This window comes from Enhydra lutris, unplaced genomic scaffold (genome assembly GCF_002288905.1).
Source record: "Enhydra lutris kenyoni isolate GAN:26980312 unplaced genomic scaffold, ASM228890v2 scaffoldscaffold66, whole genome shotgun sequence".
Classification (NCBI taxonomy): Eukaryota; Metazoa; Chordata; class Mammalia; order Carnivora; family Mustelidae; genus Enhydra; species Enhydra lutris.
Genome location: NW_019154150.1, coordinates 4,951,652 through 4,966,614, shown reverse-complemented (window position 1 = coordinate 4,966,614; position 14,963 = coordinate 4,951,652). Strand labels below are relative to the sequence as shown.

At 36.2% G+C, this 14,963-nt stretch overlaps 1 protein-coding gene across 2 annotated transcripts in view; it reads left to right on the top strand.

Annotated features, from left to right (window-relative positions):
• Window positions 1-5,915: 5,915 nt before the first annotated feature.
• Window positions 5,916-14,963, top strand: part of LOC111159086 (T-cell activation inhibitor, mitochondrial) — a 39,955-nt gene continuing 30,907 nt past the window's right edge. Inside the window, exons 1-2 of one of the 2 annotated variants that reach the window (XM_022521474.1) lie at window positions 5,916-5,974; window positions 10,690-10,762. In XM_022521474.1, coding sequence (XP_022377182.1) covers window positions 10,734-10,762 — 29 coding nt within the window. In that variant the 5' untranslated portion in view covers window positions 5,916-5,974; window positions 10,690-10,733. Of the gene's footprint in view, window positions 5,975-10,187; window positions 10,763-14,963 lie in introns of those variants that run through there. The other variant, XM_022521475.1, reaches the window with a different exon arrangement.

Here is a 14,963-nt window from a genome sequence, read left to right as displayed (position 1 = left end):
AAATCGTGTCTTTTTAGCAATCACATTTCTTATAGTAAATTTAAAAGTTAACATTGCAGTTATCAGTCAGGCCCCTTACGATTTTGTTTTTTCTGGGGCCTGTTTATTTCTAACTAGAGTGTTGAAGTTGGGTTCTTGGTCTAGCAGAGATGAGACTGACCCAAGATCTGTACCACATGAAAAGGCAACCGGCCATGTCTGCCAGAGGGCTGAAGTTTAGCCTTGTTTCCACTTAGAATTTTTTTAAGCGCAAAAACGGGGTAAACCATACAGAAAACAAAGAACTAGTTCAAGGAAAACTTAAGATTATTTGATTTTTCACATACAATTGAGTATCTAGGGATATTTCCCTAAGTTTGTTAAAGAAGTATTTTTAATTTTTAAAACTTAAAAGTTTTCTGATACATCAGTCCTGTAAAATAGTCCTGGTGAAAAACAGTCCTGGTGAAATAAGGGTTCTCTAAACTGAAGTGTGCATCAGAATCCCAAAGGCATGTTAAAACAGATTGCTGGGCCCCATCCAGTTTCTGATTCTGCAGGACTGGGGTGGGGCCTGGTCATTTTTATTTCTAACAAGTTCTCAGAGATTCTGTTTCCAGCTTTGACAACCACTGCCCTAAAGGTTGTTTCCTGTTTCTTTTTCTCTTGTTTCTTCACTAATCCGTCTTTCCAAAAGGATCTTGATCCCATCATGCTTTCCCTTTCACTTAGCTGTCTGAGCCCACTCTTCGAGAAGAACTTATGGGAAATACTTAAGAAAAACTCAGGACTCCAAGGGAAACTATGCATTTCCTGTCTGATTCTTCAGCAGAACCAGAAAAAAATATTTTTCATTTTTTCCAATTATTTAAATAGGAAACAGTTATCTTAAAATAATAATTTTGTTGAGTGTATATCAGAATTAAATGAATATTTTTTATGTATATAGTCATTTTCCTATAGAAATATGAGTTGGCCATCATTGGTGGGGGAAGGGGAGATTGTTGGCAAAAGTAAAAGGAGTTCTATTTCCTCTCATGTTGTCTCTCTTCCTCCCAGCTGAGAAAACCGCTTTATTAATTCATTAAAAAGGCAGTTCCTGGGAGCCTGCTTTCCCCTCTCGCTCTGCCTGCTCCTCTGCTTACTTGTGACCTCTCTCTCTCTCTCTTAAAAAAAAAAAAAAAAGGCAGTTCCTACAGCACAATACAATTTTATTACACCCAGTTAGGTTCTCTCTCTTTTTTTTTTTTTTTTTTGAAGAGAAGTACTACAGTGAAACTTTTTATTACTTAGCAAGTGCTAACTTTCTTTGTCTTTGAATAATAAAAATAAGCAGTCATATTTATTTGTTCCAATAGATTCTGTTTTTTCCCTAAAGTTTATGAAATTAAATCATATATTTGTAATTTTTTTACTTGTATGTAGTCTTGCTCTGTATTTTTTAAGACTTTCACACACCCTTATTGTGATAATTCTGAGTTTTCCAATTAAGAAATTTGTTTTTGGATAAAATGTTTTGTTTAAATACATTTTCTACCTATATGTAAGTCCTTATTAGGAGGGGGAAAAGGAATTCTGCAGAATTTTATTCACCCTGAATTATGTAATAATAATAGTTGTAACTTACATGAATTTTCTATTTGCTAGATGTTGCTAAATCCTTTATGCACATTATTATATTCAAGTTTCACAAAAGTACTGAGACAGCCCCTACTTTTAAGCATAATATACTCCTTAGAACATGTACAAAAGTCTAATGCAGGGGTGGGGGGCGCCTGGGTGGCTCAGTTATGTGTCTGCCTTGGGCTGAGGTTATGATTCTGAGGTCCTAGAGTCCTGGGGTTCTGGGATTGAGTCCCATGTGGGGCTCACTGCTCAGTGGGGAGTCTCCTTCTCCCTTGGCCCCTCACCCTGCTCTTGCTGGCGTGCTCTCTCTCTCTCTAAAATAAATAAATAAAATATTTTTTGAAAAAAGTCTAATGTGGGATTCCATATCCAGAGAGCTAAAAAATAATTAATATTCTAGATTACATTTCAGCTTTTAGAGATAGACTGTAATGAATATTTCCAACATTTTATACGTATCTTTCAACATTTTCTCAAAAACATACAGTGCAGATAACTTTAGTCCAGTGACTAGACAGATGATAACAGCTATATTGTTGTTTCATTGGTATTAAATTTGTTAGTCTTTATTACCAGTATTAGAATTGTAATTCTTCCCTTTTGATAAAGACAAATGTCAATAAAATACTTACTGAATTGACATTTTCTACAATAAAGTTTCTGACTAAACTACTTCTGTCTAGCAGACTATAGCATAGTGTTAGCTCCAAGTATTCTCTCAGCTCATGAAAATTTTTAAATTTTTAATTAAAGGGCAGTTTGGGGTGACAGTATTTATTTACAGGTGTTTCTGCTGTAATGACATAAACACGTTCCTGGAAATCCAGACATTCTACAGAATAATACACTAAAATAACAGGGTTTATGAAGAAAAAAACACACACCACTCAAAACAAGACATGAAAGTCTCCAGCTTTTTCTTCTGTACTAACAGCTTTCCAAGTTGCTTGATGAAAAATGCAGGGAAACTTGAAGCTGCTAACCATCCGCTTCTTAAACCAAAGGAACTATTGGGGATTTTCATGTTTTGTCATTAAGGTCTTTACTTCCGGCTAAAGCTTTTGTAATTGTAGAAAGATCACCTCTGATCTCTCCAAACCTTTAACATTCTGGGAAAAAACTGCATAGGATATAACATCTTTCCCCTATTTACCAATTGCACATAAGCTAATTCACATTTAACTTTCTTCATAGAAGAGGCAGCTCTTGAACCATATGTATTATTTATGAGGTGAGAAAACAGACTCAGGAAGGTAAAATAACTTGCCCATGCTCACACAGGTAATCAGCATCAAGATCAAGAATTGAATACAGATTTCAGACAGGACATCCTCCCTTTCCTAACCATTGTGCAGACTGCCTTCTCTGACAGTGTCATGTTAACTAAAGCATTTTTGCCTTGCACTGGCTTAGATCAGCACAATCCAATAGAAATATAATATGAACCACGGATGTAATTTTACATTTTTCTGGTAGTAAACTGCCGAAGACAAAATCAGGTTGTGTTTTACTTTTTAAAAAGCAAAAAAATAAGATTAATTTTAATAAATTATTTCAACTTCTAATCGATACAGAAAAGTATTAATGAGGTACTTTGCATTCTATCTTTGTACCAAATCTTTAAAATCCAATGCATACTTTACACTTAAAATGTGTCTCAATTTGGAGTAGTCACATGTGGCATAGGCCTACATGCTAATTCTTTTTACTGCCATGTGAACATTTTAACTTTTTTTTAAAGATTTTATTTATTTGAGAGGGAAAGAGGGAGCTGGAGGAGGAGTAAAAAGAGAGGGACCAGCTGACTCAGCGCTGAGCATAGATCCCTATGCTGGGATTGATCCCAGGACCCTGAGATCAAGACTTCAGCCTAAACCAAGAGTCATACACTTTACCCACTAGCCACCCAGGTACTGCCCACCACCTTTTTAGGAAGTCACCTACTCATCCAAAAAGCAGGCAGAAAACACCTAACTCTTAACCTGTAGTAGCGTTTTTCTTTTAAAGTTCTCTCTAAATCTAGAAACCATGATTTAATGTTAAGACTTGTATTTAGGAACATTTTATTTTCATTGGGAGAATCTGTGGTCCCATTTCTAAGTATTCAGTGACCTTTATTAGTCATTGCTCAGTAGTAATTTTACCCTATGATTACAAAGTGGACAGTGAATGTATAGTTTTTCTGTACAACTGAAAACCAGTACTTGAAGTACAAAAACTTGTTTAAATTCAAGTTAGTGCAAAAGCTTTTTTTTTTTTTTACAGAAATTCTTCTAAAACTTGCTACATAAAGTCTGCACACACAAAAAAAATTTCTCTGCACAACATACTGCTGTGCTCCATGGTTGAAAATCATTAAGGATGCATTCTCTATAATTTTAGCAATTTTGCTGTTGGTGATTCTTTGGAGACTAATTCTGAGCTAACTCAAGTTGTAGAGCTACTTTCTATGGTAAATGAGCTGCTTTTCCTAACAAATCTTATTCATAAGTGTTTAGATATGTATTTAGTGTAACTTGGCTGTCTGCCTTGAAAACTCTTTATGAATCAGATTTGAAGCAGCTAGTCTTTCCTGAATTCATTTCAGAATTTTTGTCTTTATAGTGTGATTTAATTTTCAAACTTCAAAAGTTTTTCATATCAGTTATCATAAGTTTCTTTTCAGTGTTGTGTTTGTTTTGATATCTTGCTTTTGAAAATGTGTATAGTAGAGCATGTTTGGACCACCTACCTTACTCATTGGATGGAGACATTTTGATTTTATGACTTTCTAAGATACTGCTGCAAAAGGCAAAACAGGTTGCATTGTTGTATTGTATGCCAAGCTGCTTTGCATTGTTCAGTAATTCTGCCTTTTCAAGGGTGCTTTTAGGATCAGTGTATGCTGAATAATGGATGTTGGTTAGAACATGGCTGCATATTTCATTCCTTTCCCATCTGTATTCTTGGATGATCATGTGCCTTTCAAGTATTATTCCTCATTTCTTATCCACAGTTTTAGCTCATTTATTAGTATCTTTGCATTTAAATGGCATAAATTTTCTTAATAATATAAAAAATTAGGGGCGCCTGGCTGGCTCAGTCAAAAGAGTATGTGACTCTTGATCTCAGGGTTGTAAATGTGAGCCCCACGCTGGGTGTAGAAATTACAAAAAAAAAAAAGAAAGAGAAAAAACCTTTAAAAACATAAAAAAGTGGAATTTCATTATGTGTGAGTGTGGTGAGCTGTTTCTTCTTGAGCTAAATTGGGACTACAGTCTAAGACTGTCTTTGGACAGATCTCCCAGAGGGGTAGGGTCCTGTCTTAAATACCAAGTGAACAACACCCTTTCCTACTATATACATTTTCTTCATTTAATTTGAATGCTAAAAGCATTGATTTAAAAAAATTTAAAAACATGTCACACGTTCATTGTAAATAAACTAGGAAATTAAAAAAATTAAAGCACTTAATACCTACTACCTAGAGATAGCCAGCTAGAAATTGCATATGTATTTCCTTCTAGTCTTTTCTTTGCAAGCTTTGAGCCTTGTATCTGTGCTATCTTTTTTTTTTTTAAAGATTTTATTTATTTATTTGACAGACAGAGATCACAAGTAGGCAGAGAGGCAGACAGAGAGAGAGGAAGGGAAGCAGGCGCCCTGCTGAGCAGAGAGCCTGATGTGGGGCTCAATCCCAGGACCCTGAGATCATGACCTGAGCCAAAGGCAGAGGCTTTAACCCGCTGAGCCACCCAGGCACCCGGTATCTGTGCTATCTTAACTAAGATTATATTATCCTGGTTATTTCTTGAAGAAATTTGGTGAGAATTCAGTCCATCACAGATTGCACTGAAACTTCAGATAGTCCAAATGGTTTTCTTTCCTCATTGCATTTCCACTTGATCTCAGAAATCTTCAAAATGGTAGGAGTATTTCCTGTATCTGTGTATTCGTCTCAAACAATATATAAAGGTAAATGGTTAAGTAAAATCACCTTTTTATAAACATTTAAATGAATACCTCTAAACACATTATATATCCTAGAGACTCTTGCCATACCAGTCAGCCAGAATATAAAGAATCCATTGTTGTTTGAATATGTACAATTTTAAAGGCAATTCTTTGTCTTTAAAATACACATTTCTATCATTCTGTTAATGGCAGTTATGCTTCGTTACATTATCTTGGTTCGGGTATATTAACTACATCATGAAAATATATTTTTTTGAAGGTGGAGAGGAGGGAACAGACAGAGGGAGATGGAGAGAGAATCTTAAGCACGCTCCACACCCAGCGGGAGCCTGACATGGGGCTGTTTCTCATGAGCCTGAGATCATGACCTGAGCTGAAATCACGATCTGGACAATTAACCATCGGAGCCATTCAGGTGCCCCTCATGAGAATATTTTTTAAACATACTTAATGCTCAAGATTTGATGGAGTATGATTTTAGACATCAGGTGGTTTGTTTAGAGAGAATATGCTGCTCAACAGATCTCTAGAAGAGTGGAATAACGGAGAGTGAGAAAGCTAAGAGCTTGATAATAGAAGGAAAAATAATGTTTTACCTAGTGATTATTGCGTGAATAATGTGGCATTTCGAGACTTTTTAGGGAATACTTTTAGGTTTTTTTTTTTCCTCATAGGATTTTTTTTTTATCACTATGTCAGTTGACATGGATACCATATTGTAGTTGAAGACCTTCCTAAAATCAAAATTATTGGAAAAGTTCATGTAATTACAATCTCTTCCCTCTTTTCTCTGCCTAACTTAAAAAAAAACAAAAAACAAAAAAACAAAAACTTTTTTAGAGTGGTTTTAGGTTCACAGCAAAATAAAGTATAAAATTCCCATATACTCTCTGTCCCTGATACACACAGTCTTCCACATCTGCATGGGACATTTGTTACCATTCATGAACCTATAATGACACATCATTATTACCCAAAGTCCATAGCTTACATTAGTGTTCACTCTTGGTGTTGTGTGTTCCATGGGTTTTGACAAAAGTAGAATGATATGTACCCACTGCTCCAAAAATCCTCTGTGCTCCATCTATTTTTCCTCTCTTCTGCAATCCCTCACAACAACTGAACTTTTTACTGTCTCTATCATTTGCCTTTTCCAGAATATTATATAGTTGGAATCATGTAGTATATAATCTTTGCACATTGGCTTTTGTCACTTAGTAATTTGCATTTAAGTTTACTCCATGTCTTTTTGTGGCTTGAAGGCTCATTTCTTTATCATTTTTAAACTTTTAAAAATTTACATTGAATTTAATTAAACTGAAAAAGGACAGTTCTTGGGGCGCCTGGGTGGCTCAGTCGTTTAAGTGCCTGCCTTCGGCTCAGATCATGATCTCAGGGTTCTGGGATCAAGCCCAGCCTCAGCTCCCTGCTCAGCAGAGAGTCTGCTTCTCCTTCACTCTCTCCCTCCGTGTTCTCTCTCTCTGCCTCTCAAATAAAAATAAATAAATAAATCTTTAAAAAAAAATAGTTCATCCATTTCTTCCCCTCTACCCCCACCCCTACTTTTGCAGCGACCAATCTGTTCTCTTGTATCTATGAGCTTGGTGGGTTTCTTAATTTTGTTCTTGTTTGTTTTTTAGATCCCACATATAAGAGAGATCATACAGTATTTATCTTCCTTTTTCTAACTTATTTCACTTAGCGTATTGTCCGATATCCATCTATGTTGTTGCAAATGGCAAGATTTCATTCTTTTTTATGACTGAGTAATATTCGATTGTATAAATATACCACATCATCTTTATCTATTCATCTACCAGTGTGATGTGGTTGTGTCCATATCTTGGCTATTGTAAGTAATGATGCAAGAACATGGGGACGCATATATCTTTTCGAATTAGTGGTTTTGTTTTCTTTGGATAAATACCCAGAAGGAATTGTTGGGTCATATGATGGTTTAATCCTTAATTTTTTGAGGAAACTCCATAGTGGTCACACTGACTTACATTCCCACAATACTATACAAGGGTTTCCTTTTCTCCACATTCTCACCAACTCTTGTTATTTCTTTTGTGTTTTTGATAATAATCATTCTAAAGAGCATGAAGTGATATCTCATTGTAGTTTTCATTTTTTTCCTGATAATTAGTGAGGTTGAGCATCTTCATATGTCTCTTGGCCATTCTGTATGTCTTTTTTGGAAATATGTCCATTCAGATCTTCTGCCCATTTTTAGTCTGATTGTTTGTTTGTTTGCTATTGAGTTGAGTTCTTTATATATTTTGATTATTAGTCCCTTATTGGATACATCATGATTTGCAATTATTTTCTCCCATTCAGTAAGTTGCCTTTTCATTTTATTGATGGTTTCCTTTGCTGTGCAAAAGCTTTTCAGTTTGATGTAGGCCTAATTGTTTATTTTTGCTTTAGCTACTTTTGCTTTTGGTATCAGATTTCAAAAAAAACCATTGCCAAGACCTATTTTAAAGAGCTGGCCACCTTTGTTTTCTTCTAGGAGTTTTATGCTTTTAGGTCTTATTTGAAGTCTTTAATCCATTTGGAATTAATTTTTGTGTCCAGTTTACTTCTTTTGTATATGGCTGTCCAATTTTCCCAGCATTCTTTCTTTTTTTTTTTAATTTTTTTAAATTTTTGTTTTTGAGACAGAGAGAATGTGAGTGAGTGGGAAGGAGGAGCAGAGGAGAGGGAGAGAGAATCTTTATTTATTTATTTATTTGACAGAGAGATCACAAGTAGGCAGAGATGCAGGCAGAGAGAGAGAGAGGAGGAAGCAGGCTTCTTGCCGAGCAGAGAGCCTGATGTGGGACTCGACCTTAGGACCCTGAGATCATGACCTGAGCCGAAGGCAGAGGCTTTAACCCACTGAGCCACCCAGGCGCCCCTTCCCAGCATTCTTTCTTTCTTTTTTTTTTTTTAAATATTTTATTTATTTATTTGACAGATCATAAGTAGGCTGAGAGGCAGGCAGAGAGAGAGGAAAGGAAGCAGGCTCCCTGCTGGGCAGAGAGCCCGATGCGGGGCTTGATCCCAGGACCCCAGGATCATGACCTGAGCTGAAGGCAGAGGCTTTAACCCACTGAGCCACCCAGGCGCCCCCCAGCATTATTTCTTGAAGAGACTATCTTTTCCCCATGGTATATTCTTGACTCCTTTGTCATATATTAATTAACCATAACATGCATAGATTTATTTTGGGGCTCTGTATTCTGCCCCATTAATCCAAATGTCTCTTTTTATGTCAGTATCATACTGTTTTAATTACTGTAGCTTTTGAAGATTCTTCCATGTCTTTTCATGGCTTGATGGCTCTTTTGTTTTTTAGCCCTAAATAATAATCCATTGTTTAGATATACCACAGTTTATCCATTCATCTACTGAAGAACATCTTGGTTGCTCCCAAGTTTTGGCAATTATGAATAAAGCTTTTATAAACATCTGTGTGGGGGTGCCTATGTGGCTAAATTGGTCAAGCTTCTGCCTTCAGCTCAGGTCATGATCCCGGGGTCTTGGGGTCAAGTTCCGCATCAGGCTCCCTGCTCAGGGGGGATCTGCTTCTTCCTCTGCCTGCCACTCCCCTTGCTTGTGCACCACCCACCCCCTACTGAACAAATAAATAAAATTTTTAAAAAAATATTTAAAAAACTAAGCATCTGTGTGCAGTTTTTTATATAAGGATAGTTTTCAGTTCCTTTGGGTAAATACCAAGGAGTGTGATTGCTGGATCATATGGCAAAAGCATGTTTAGTTTTGTAAGAAATTGCCCTACTGTCCTGGCATTCCTGCCAGCAGTGAGTAAGAGTTCCTGTTGTTCCACATTCTCATCAGCATTTGGGGTTGCCAGTGTTCTGGATTTCGGCCATTCTAATAGATGCGTAGTAGTGTTTCATTGTTTTAATTTGCAGTTCGCTAATGATATATCATGTTGAACATCTTTTCATATGATTATTTGTCATCTGTATATCTTATTTTATAAGGTATCTGTTCAGGTCTTTGGTTTGTTGTTTTTTTTTCTTTGTTCAAAAACCTTATTTACTATAAAGACAAAACACCAAAATAGGTATAAATAATATAAAATTGGTTCAGTTGGGTAAAATTTTTAGTTAAAATATCTTGATATATTTAAAATAACAAAGGACACATTTAATTTGGCCCTTTCTTGAATCAGGTTGTTCATTTTCTTATTGAATTTTTAAAAAAAATTTTGTGTGTATTTTGGATAACAGCCCTTCTTCAGTTATGTGTATTTTTTGCAAATATTTCCTCTCAGTGTGTGGTTTGCCTTCTCATTGTCTTTTGCAGAGCACAAGATTTTAATTTTAATGAAGTTCACTTTATCATTTCTTTTTTTCACAGATCGTGCCTTTGGTCTTGAATCTAAAAAGTCATCAACATACCCAAAGTCATCTAGGTTTTTTCAAGTGTTATCTTCTAGAAGTTTTATAGTTTTGTGATTTACATTTAAGTCTGTGATCGATTTTGAGTTAATTTTTGTGAAGGGTATAAGTCTATGACTACATTAATTTATTTGCATGTCAATGTCTAGTTGTTCTAGTACCATTTGTTGAAAAGACTGTCTTTGCTCTAAAGATCAGTTGACTGTACTTATGTGGATCTATTTCTGGGTTGTCTGTTCTGTTCCATTGATCTGTTTGTCTGTTCTTTTACCAGTACCACAGTGTTGATTGCTATAGCTTTATAGTAAGTTTTGAAGTCAGGTGATGTCATTCTTCCAATTTTGTTCTTCTTCAATATTGAGTTGGCTGTTCTTAGTCTTTTACCTGAGTTAGACAGTATCCATAAAATAACTTTTTGGAGTTTTTATTGGGATTGCACAGAATCTATAGATCCAATCTATTGTCCTATAGATTAAATTGGAAAGTACTTCTTGACAATATTGAGTCTTCCTATCCATGGACATGGGATATCTCTCAATTTATTTAATTCTTTGATTTCATTCTTCATTTTTGTAGTTTTACTCATTTAGATTTTGTGCATATTTTGTTAGATTTATAGGTAAGCATTTCATTTTGGGGGATTTGCTAATATAAATGGAAATGTTTTAATTCAAATTCCACTTGTTCATCACTTGTATCTGCTTAACTTTTTAAGTGATTAATGGATGCCTGGGAATTGATGTTCATATATATTCAGAAATGTTTTGCCACCTGAGACCTGTGAGAAGGTAAGCTTTGTGGTCCATTGTGCAATTAGTATGGGGAGGGATTCTGTTATGTATTTGACTAATTTTAATTTATTATTATTTTTCAAATTCTAAAATTATGGTAGTGGAGGGCAAGAACAAGAAGAGAAAAAGAAAATTCATGTGACCATCCAGGTCCACCAAGAGTTCATTCAGGGCAGCAGGTGATAGAATACCATCTTCCAGAATAGTTCAGTGTGAAAACATTAAGAGGAAAAAAGGTAAATTTGTCCTTAGCAAGTTTCTGTTATGTTGCCCTCAAGTCTATTGCTATCGTGTAGAAAACCACTTTACATTTAAATTGTATAGTAAGGTCATTTGACTACTGTATTTGCTATTTATGATATATAATCTAAATCCTACTTCAAGAAAGGATTTAAGGAGTTCAGCTATAAAATTTGATTGGCATTTTATAATAGGCTTATATAGGATAATTGCAGGAGCCCTGTAGAGAAAAAGATTATTGTGTTAAAAAGCAGAACTGATTAAACAATTACTCAGACATCAAATTTAGTTCTGGCTTCTTGGTAGCCAAGCCAAAAAAGGGAAAAGTCGAGTGCATTTGGCTCCAAATATATAACTAAATACAACATTACATAAAAATGACATGTGAAGTTTTAACCTTCTAAAATATATTTGGCAAAAATTATTACTTTTAAATAACTATCCTGTTCAAGTAAATAGTCACTGACAAAAGGGAGTTATTTTGGGGAAACAGAGTTTTTCCACCAACTTGTATATGACAAGGATTCTCAAAGAAAGGGAGACTTTCTCTGATTGAATTTATGACACAGTTCTTAGGACATGGAGGGAAGAGGGGGAGAGGCAGGGAAACAAAGAATCTGAGATAGAGTGCGCCCTGAAAAACTGTTCTGCAGATGTGTAGACCCTCTTCATGTTGTGATATCCTAATACTGTTCAACCACAGAAAACCAGGCTAATGTATTGTTATTTTCATTCTCTAATATGAGGAGAGCTCATAGGAGCCTGGAGGAATGCTTGCCTCCTCACTCTGTGTCATTGACAAGCAGTGAATAGTAGTGGTTGCATAATAGAGCCATTCTTCCAGCTTGTTTTATTCTAGCCTTCAGAAAACTGTATTTTAATTGTAATGCATAAAATACCAGTTTTGTAACAATAGTTACCCTTGGCACACACATTATCCAGTGATATTTTCTGTTACTTGTCTTCTCTTTTTTTAATGTTAGTCATGGCCCCATAAGCTTATTTTACAGCACTGTGGATCATGAAAACTAATTGCAGTGCAAATTCTTAGTTGTTAATTAGAAATCAAGTCATATGCTTTAAGTATGAAATAGATACCAGTAGTGACCTTCTGTTACTTCATCTGTAAATTCCCTATCTCCTAAAGTGTTAATGGCTCTCCTTTTGATTTAACTCAAGGCAATTTTGCTCTAATCAGTAGGATAACTTTCTTTTTTTTTTTTTTTTTTGAAAAATCCATGTGAGTTAACAAATTTCTTCTTTATGTAGTCTGTGTTCTACAAAAACTAGAAGTAAATTGTGCATGTATTTTTAAATGTACTTGAGATACTTATATTTAAATCCTCTAGTGTAAAAGTCAGCAAGGTATAGTCCATGGTCAGATGGCCCCACTGCCTGTTTATTTAAGTACAGTTTTGTTTGACCACAGCCACACTCATTCATGTGCTTTATTGTGGCTGCTTTCCCACTACAGCAGCAAAGTAGAATAGTTGTAACACAGGCCATGGGGCCCACAAAGCCTAAAATGTTGACTCTATGACCCTTTTTTAGAAAAAGTTTGCTGATACCTTTTCTAGTGATTCGTCTTTCAAAAATTTAATCCTTTCCTAATGTCTTATAAATCCAGATTTCCATGTGCTAAATTTGCTCAATTTCAAGTAACACAATATTGCTTTTGATATAATTTTCCTTGATTCTGTTAAGTTTCCTTTCATTAAATACCTACTAGACACTCATTTAACCTACATTAACAATAATATTTGTGCCATACCCTCCGCTGTGCAGCTATAAGGTACCCGCTGAGTTCTCTTATCTCTACGGTTCAGTGGATTTGCCTCAAAGCCCCACTTTACCAGCTGTCAGTGCCCAAGCAGAGCAGGAACATGAAGTCTGGTTCATTCTAGCAAGACATGGGACTCTGCCAGTGGGTACCTTTGGTCCAACTCCTCATTGGCCTTGCTGACCCTTCTTGGAACTTGTGCTGCAGTCCAAGACTTCCTACCCAGTCCTCCTGCCTTTCCTCTTTCCCTGTCAGACCTACATTGTGGTCTGAAAGATCTCCCCACCTTCTCCCTTTCCCGGTTCTCTCACACATCTAAGTGTGTCTTGACCTCTGCTTTTCAGCGGTTGCCAACCAACATAGCCAACCTCAGCTTGTATGTGTAATATGGTTACTGCCTTCAAGGGCCCATGGTAGCTGAGGTGTGTGAGTGGATAGAGGAAGAGAGAAACAAATGGAAACATCATTTTTACTTTATGGTATTGTTGCAAATATGGTGGGTAAGCAGTTTCTGTTTTTAGGGTTTAGAAGAGGGAAAGAACTCTAGTGAGGATACAAAAGGGAAGATTGTGGGGGAAGTGGGCACCTTGTCTCCTGGTGTATAGTACTTACACAGTAATTGTTCAGTGAGTGGGAACAGTTTGCGTAGGTGGCACGGGGGCACTGGGAGCGTGTTTAGGGCTGAGAAATCATGCAGACATGAGGGAGGAATGAGAAAGATTACTTTGGCCTAAAGTTGTCTAAGAGTGGTAGGAAATCACTGTAGAAAGACAGATTGGAAATGATTACAGAGGATTGGAAATACCAGACTAAGAAGTGGATTTTATTTGCCGGAGTTGAAACACCAGCAAAGGTGTTATAGTAGGGAATACTGTGGTAGTGGGATTTTAGGAAAATTAACCTGTATAGAAAATTGGAAAAGACACTAGGGGGTAGATGAATTGTACAGTTTAAACTTTTTGGTGTTAGTGGGCGGCAGAGAAATGGAAAGAAGGAATGGTTTCCGGGGACATTGTAAAGTGAGAAGAAACAACCAATTTCCAGAGTACCCAAAATTGGGCAGTGGTACTGGCTGTGGATTTGTACTCTGGCAACACAGAGAAAAGGGGTACCGCAGTGACAGAAATAAGATAATCTTGGGTTGAACTGCTTCCTTGCTTTCTGTACCCAGGCTGAGATTAGAAGGAAAACAGTGACCTCTACTCCTTTTTTTTTTTTTTTAAAGATTTTATTTATTTATTTGACACAGAAAGAGAGATCACAAGTAGGCAGAGAGACAGACAGAGAGAGGGGAAAGCAGGCTCCCCGCTGAGCAGAGAACCTGATGTGGGGCTCGATCCCAGGACCCTGAGACCATGACCTGAGCCGAAGGCAGAGGCTTAACCCACTGAGCCGCCCAGGCGCCCCTCTACTCCTTTTTTTAGACACATAAAATTTGAGAGGCTGGCAGGATAGCTTAAGTGTCTGTGAGACATTTGGGAATGAGAAATGAAGCTCAAACGGGGAATCAGTGGAGCTGTCACTGTTTGCTTACATGGCCTGATATTGAGGCCATCAGTACCTGGCTTATTGCTTACTTTATTGTTTAGACTCCTGTTGGAGTTCTTCATGCACAGCCTTGTATATTGACTTTGTAAAAGGTTTGAATATGTGCCCAAAAAAAAAGAAAAAAAAGAGGTAATCTGAAAATATGGTTGGTCTCCAGATTGCCAGAAAATCTCTGTAAATGATCCTGTAATCTCTATCATTTTAAAAATATAATAGCCTTCCATTCACTCAATAATGTTTGAGACACACTTCTACTCAGTATTGTATGAGGTCATATATGAGACAAAAGGGTGCCTCATATTTAGACTTCTTTATAGACTGTTATAGAATGGAAAAGGTAAAATTATAATGTTCAAAAATAGATGTCACAGAAGTGCTTCCCAAAAATTGCAAATAATTTCATCTGGATTTAAAACTGTACTTTAAAAAATACTCCTAGGTATGTTTTGCCAAAATTTAAGAATGAGAGTGTCGAGTTACCCAACTAGGATCATTTTAGCATGCCAGCTATGAGGAGGTAAACTAAGGGGCATCTTGTATCTCTTTTTAAGCATTGTACTCAAAATATTTTTCACTAGGAAAAAAGATTACACTATGGATATTGAGGGTTTTTTATCTGAAGAAAAAAAG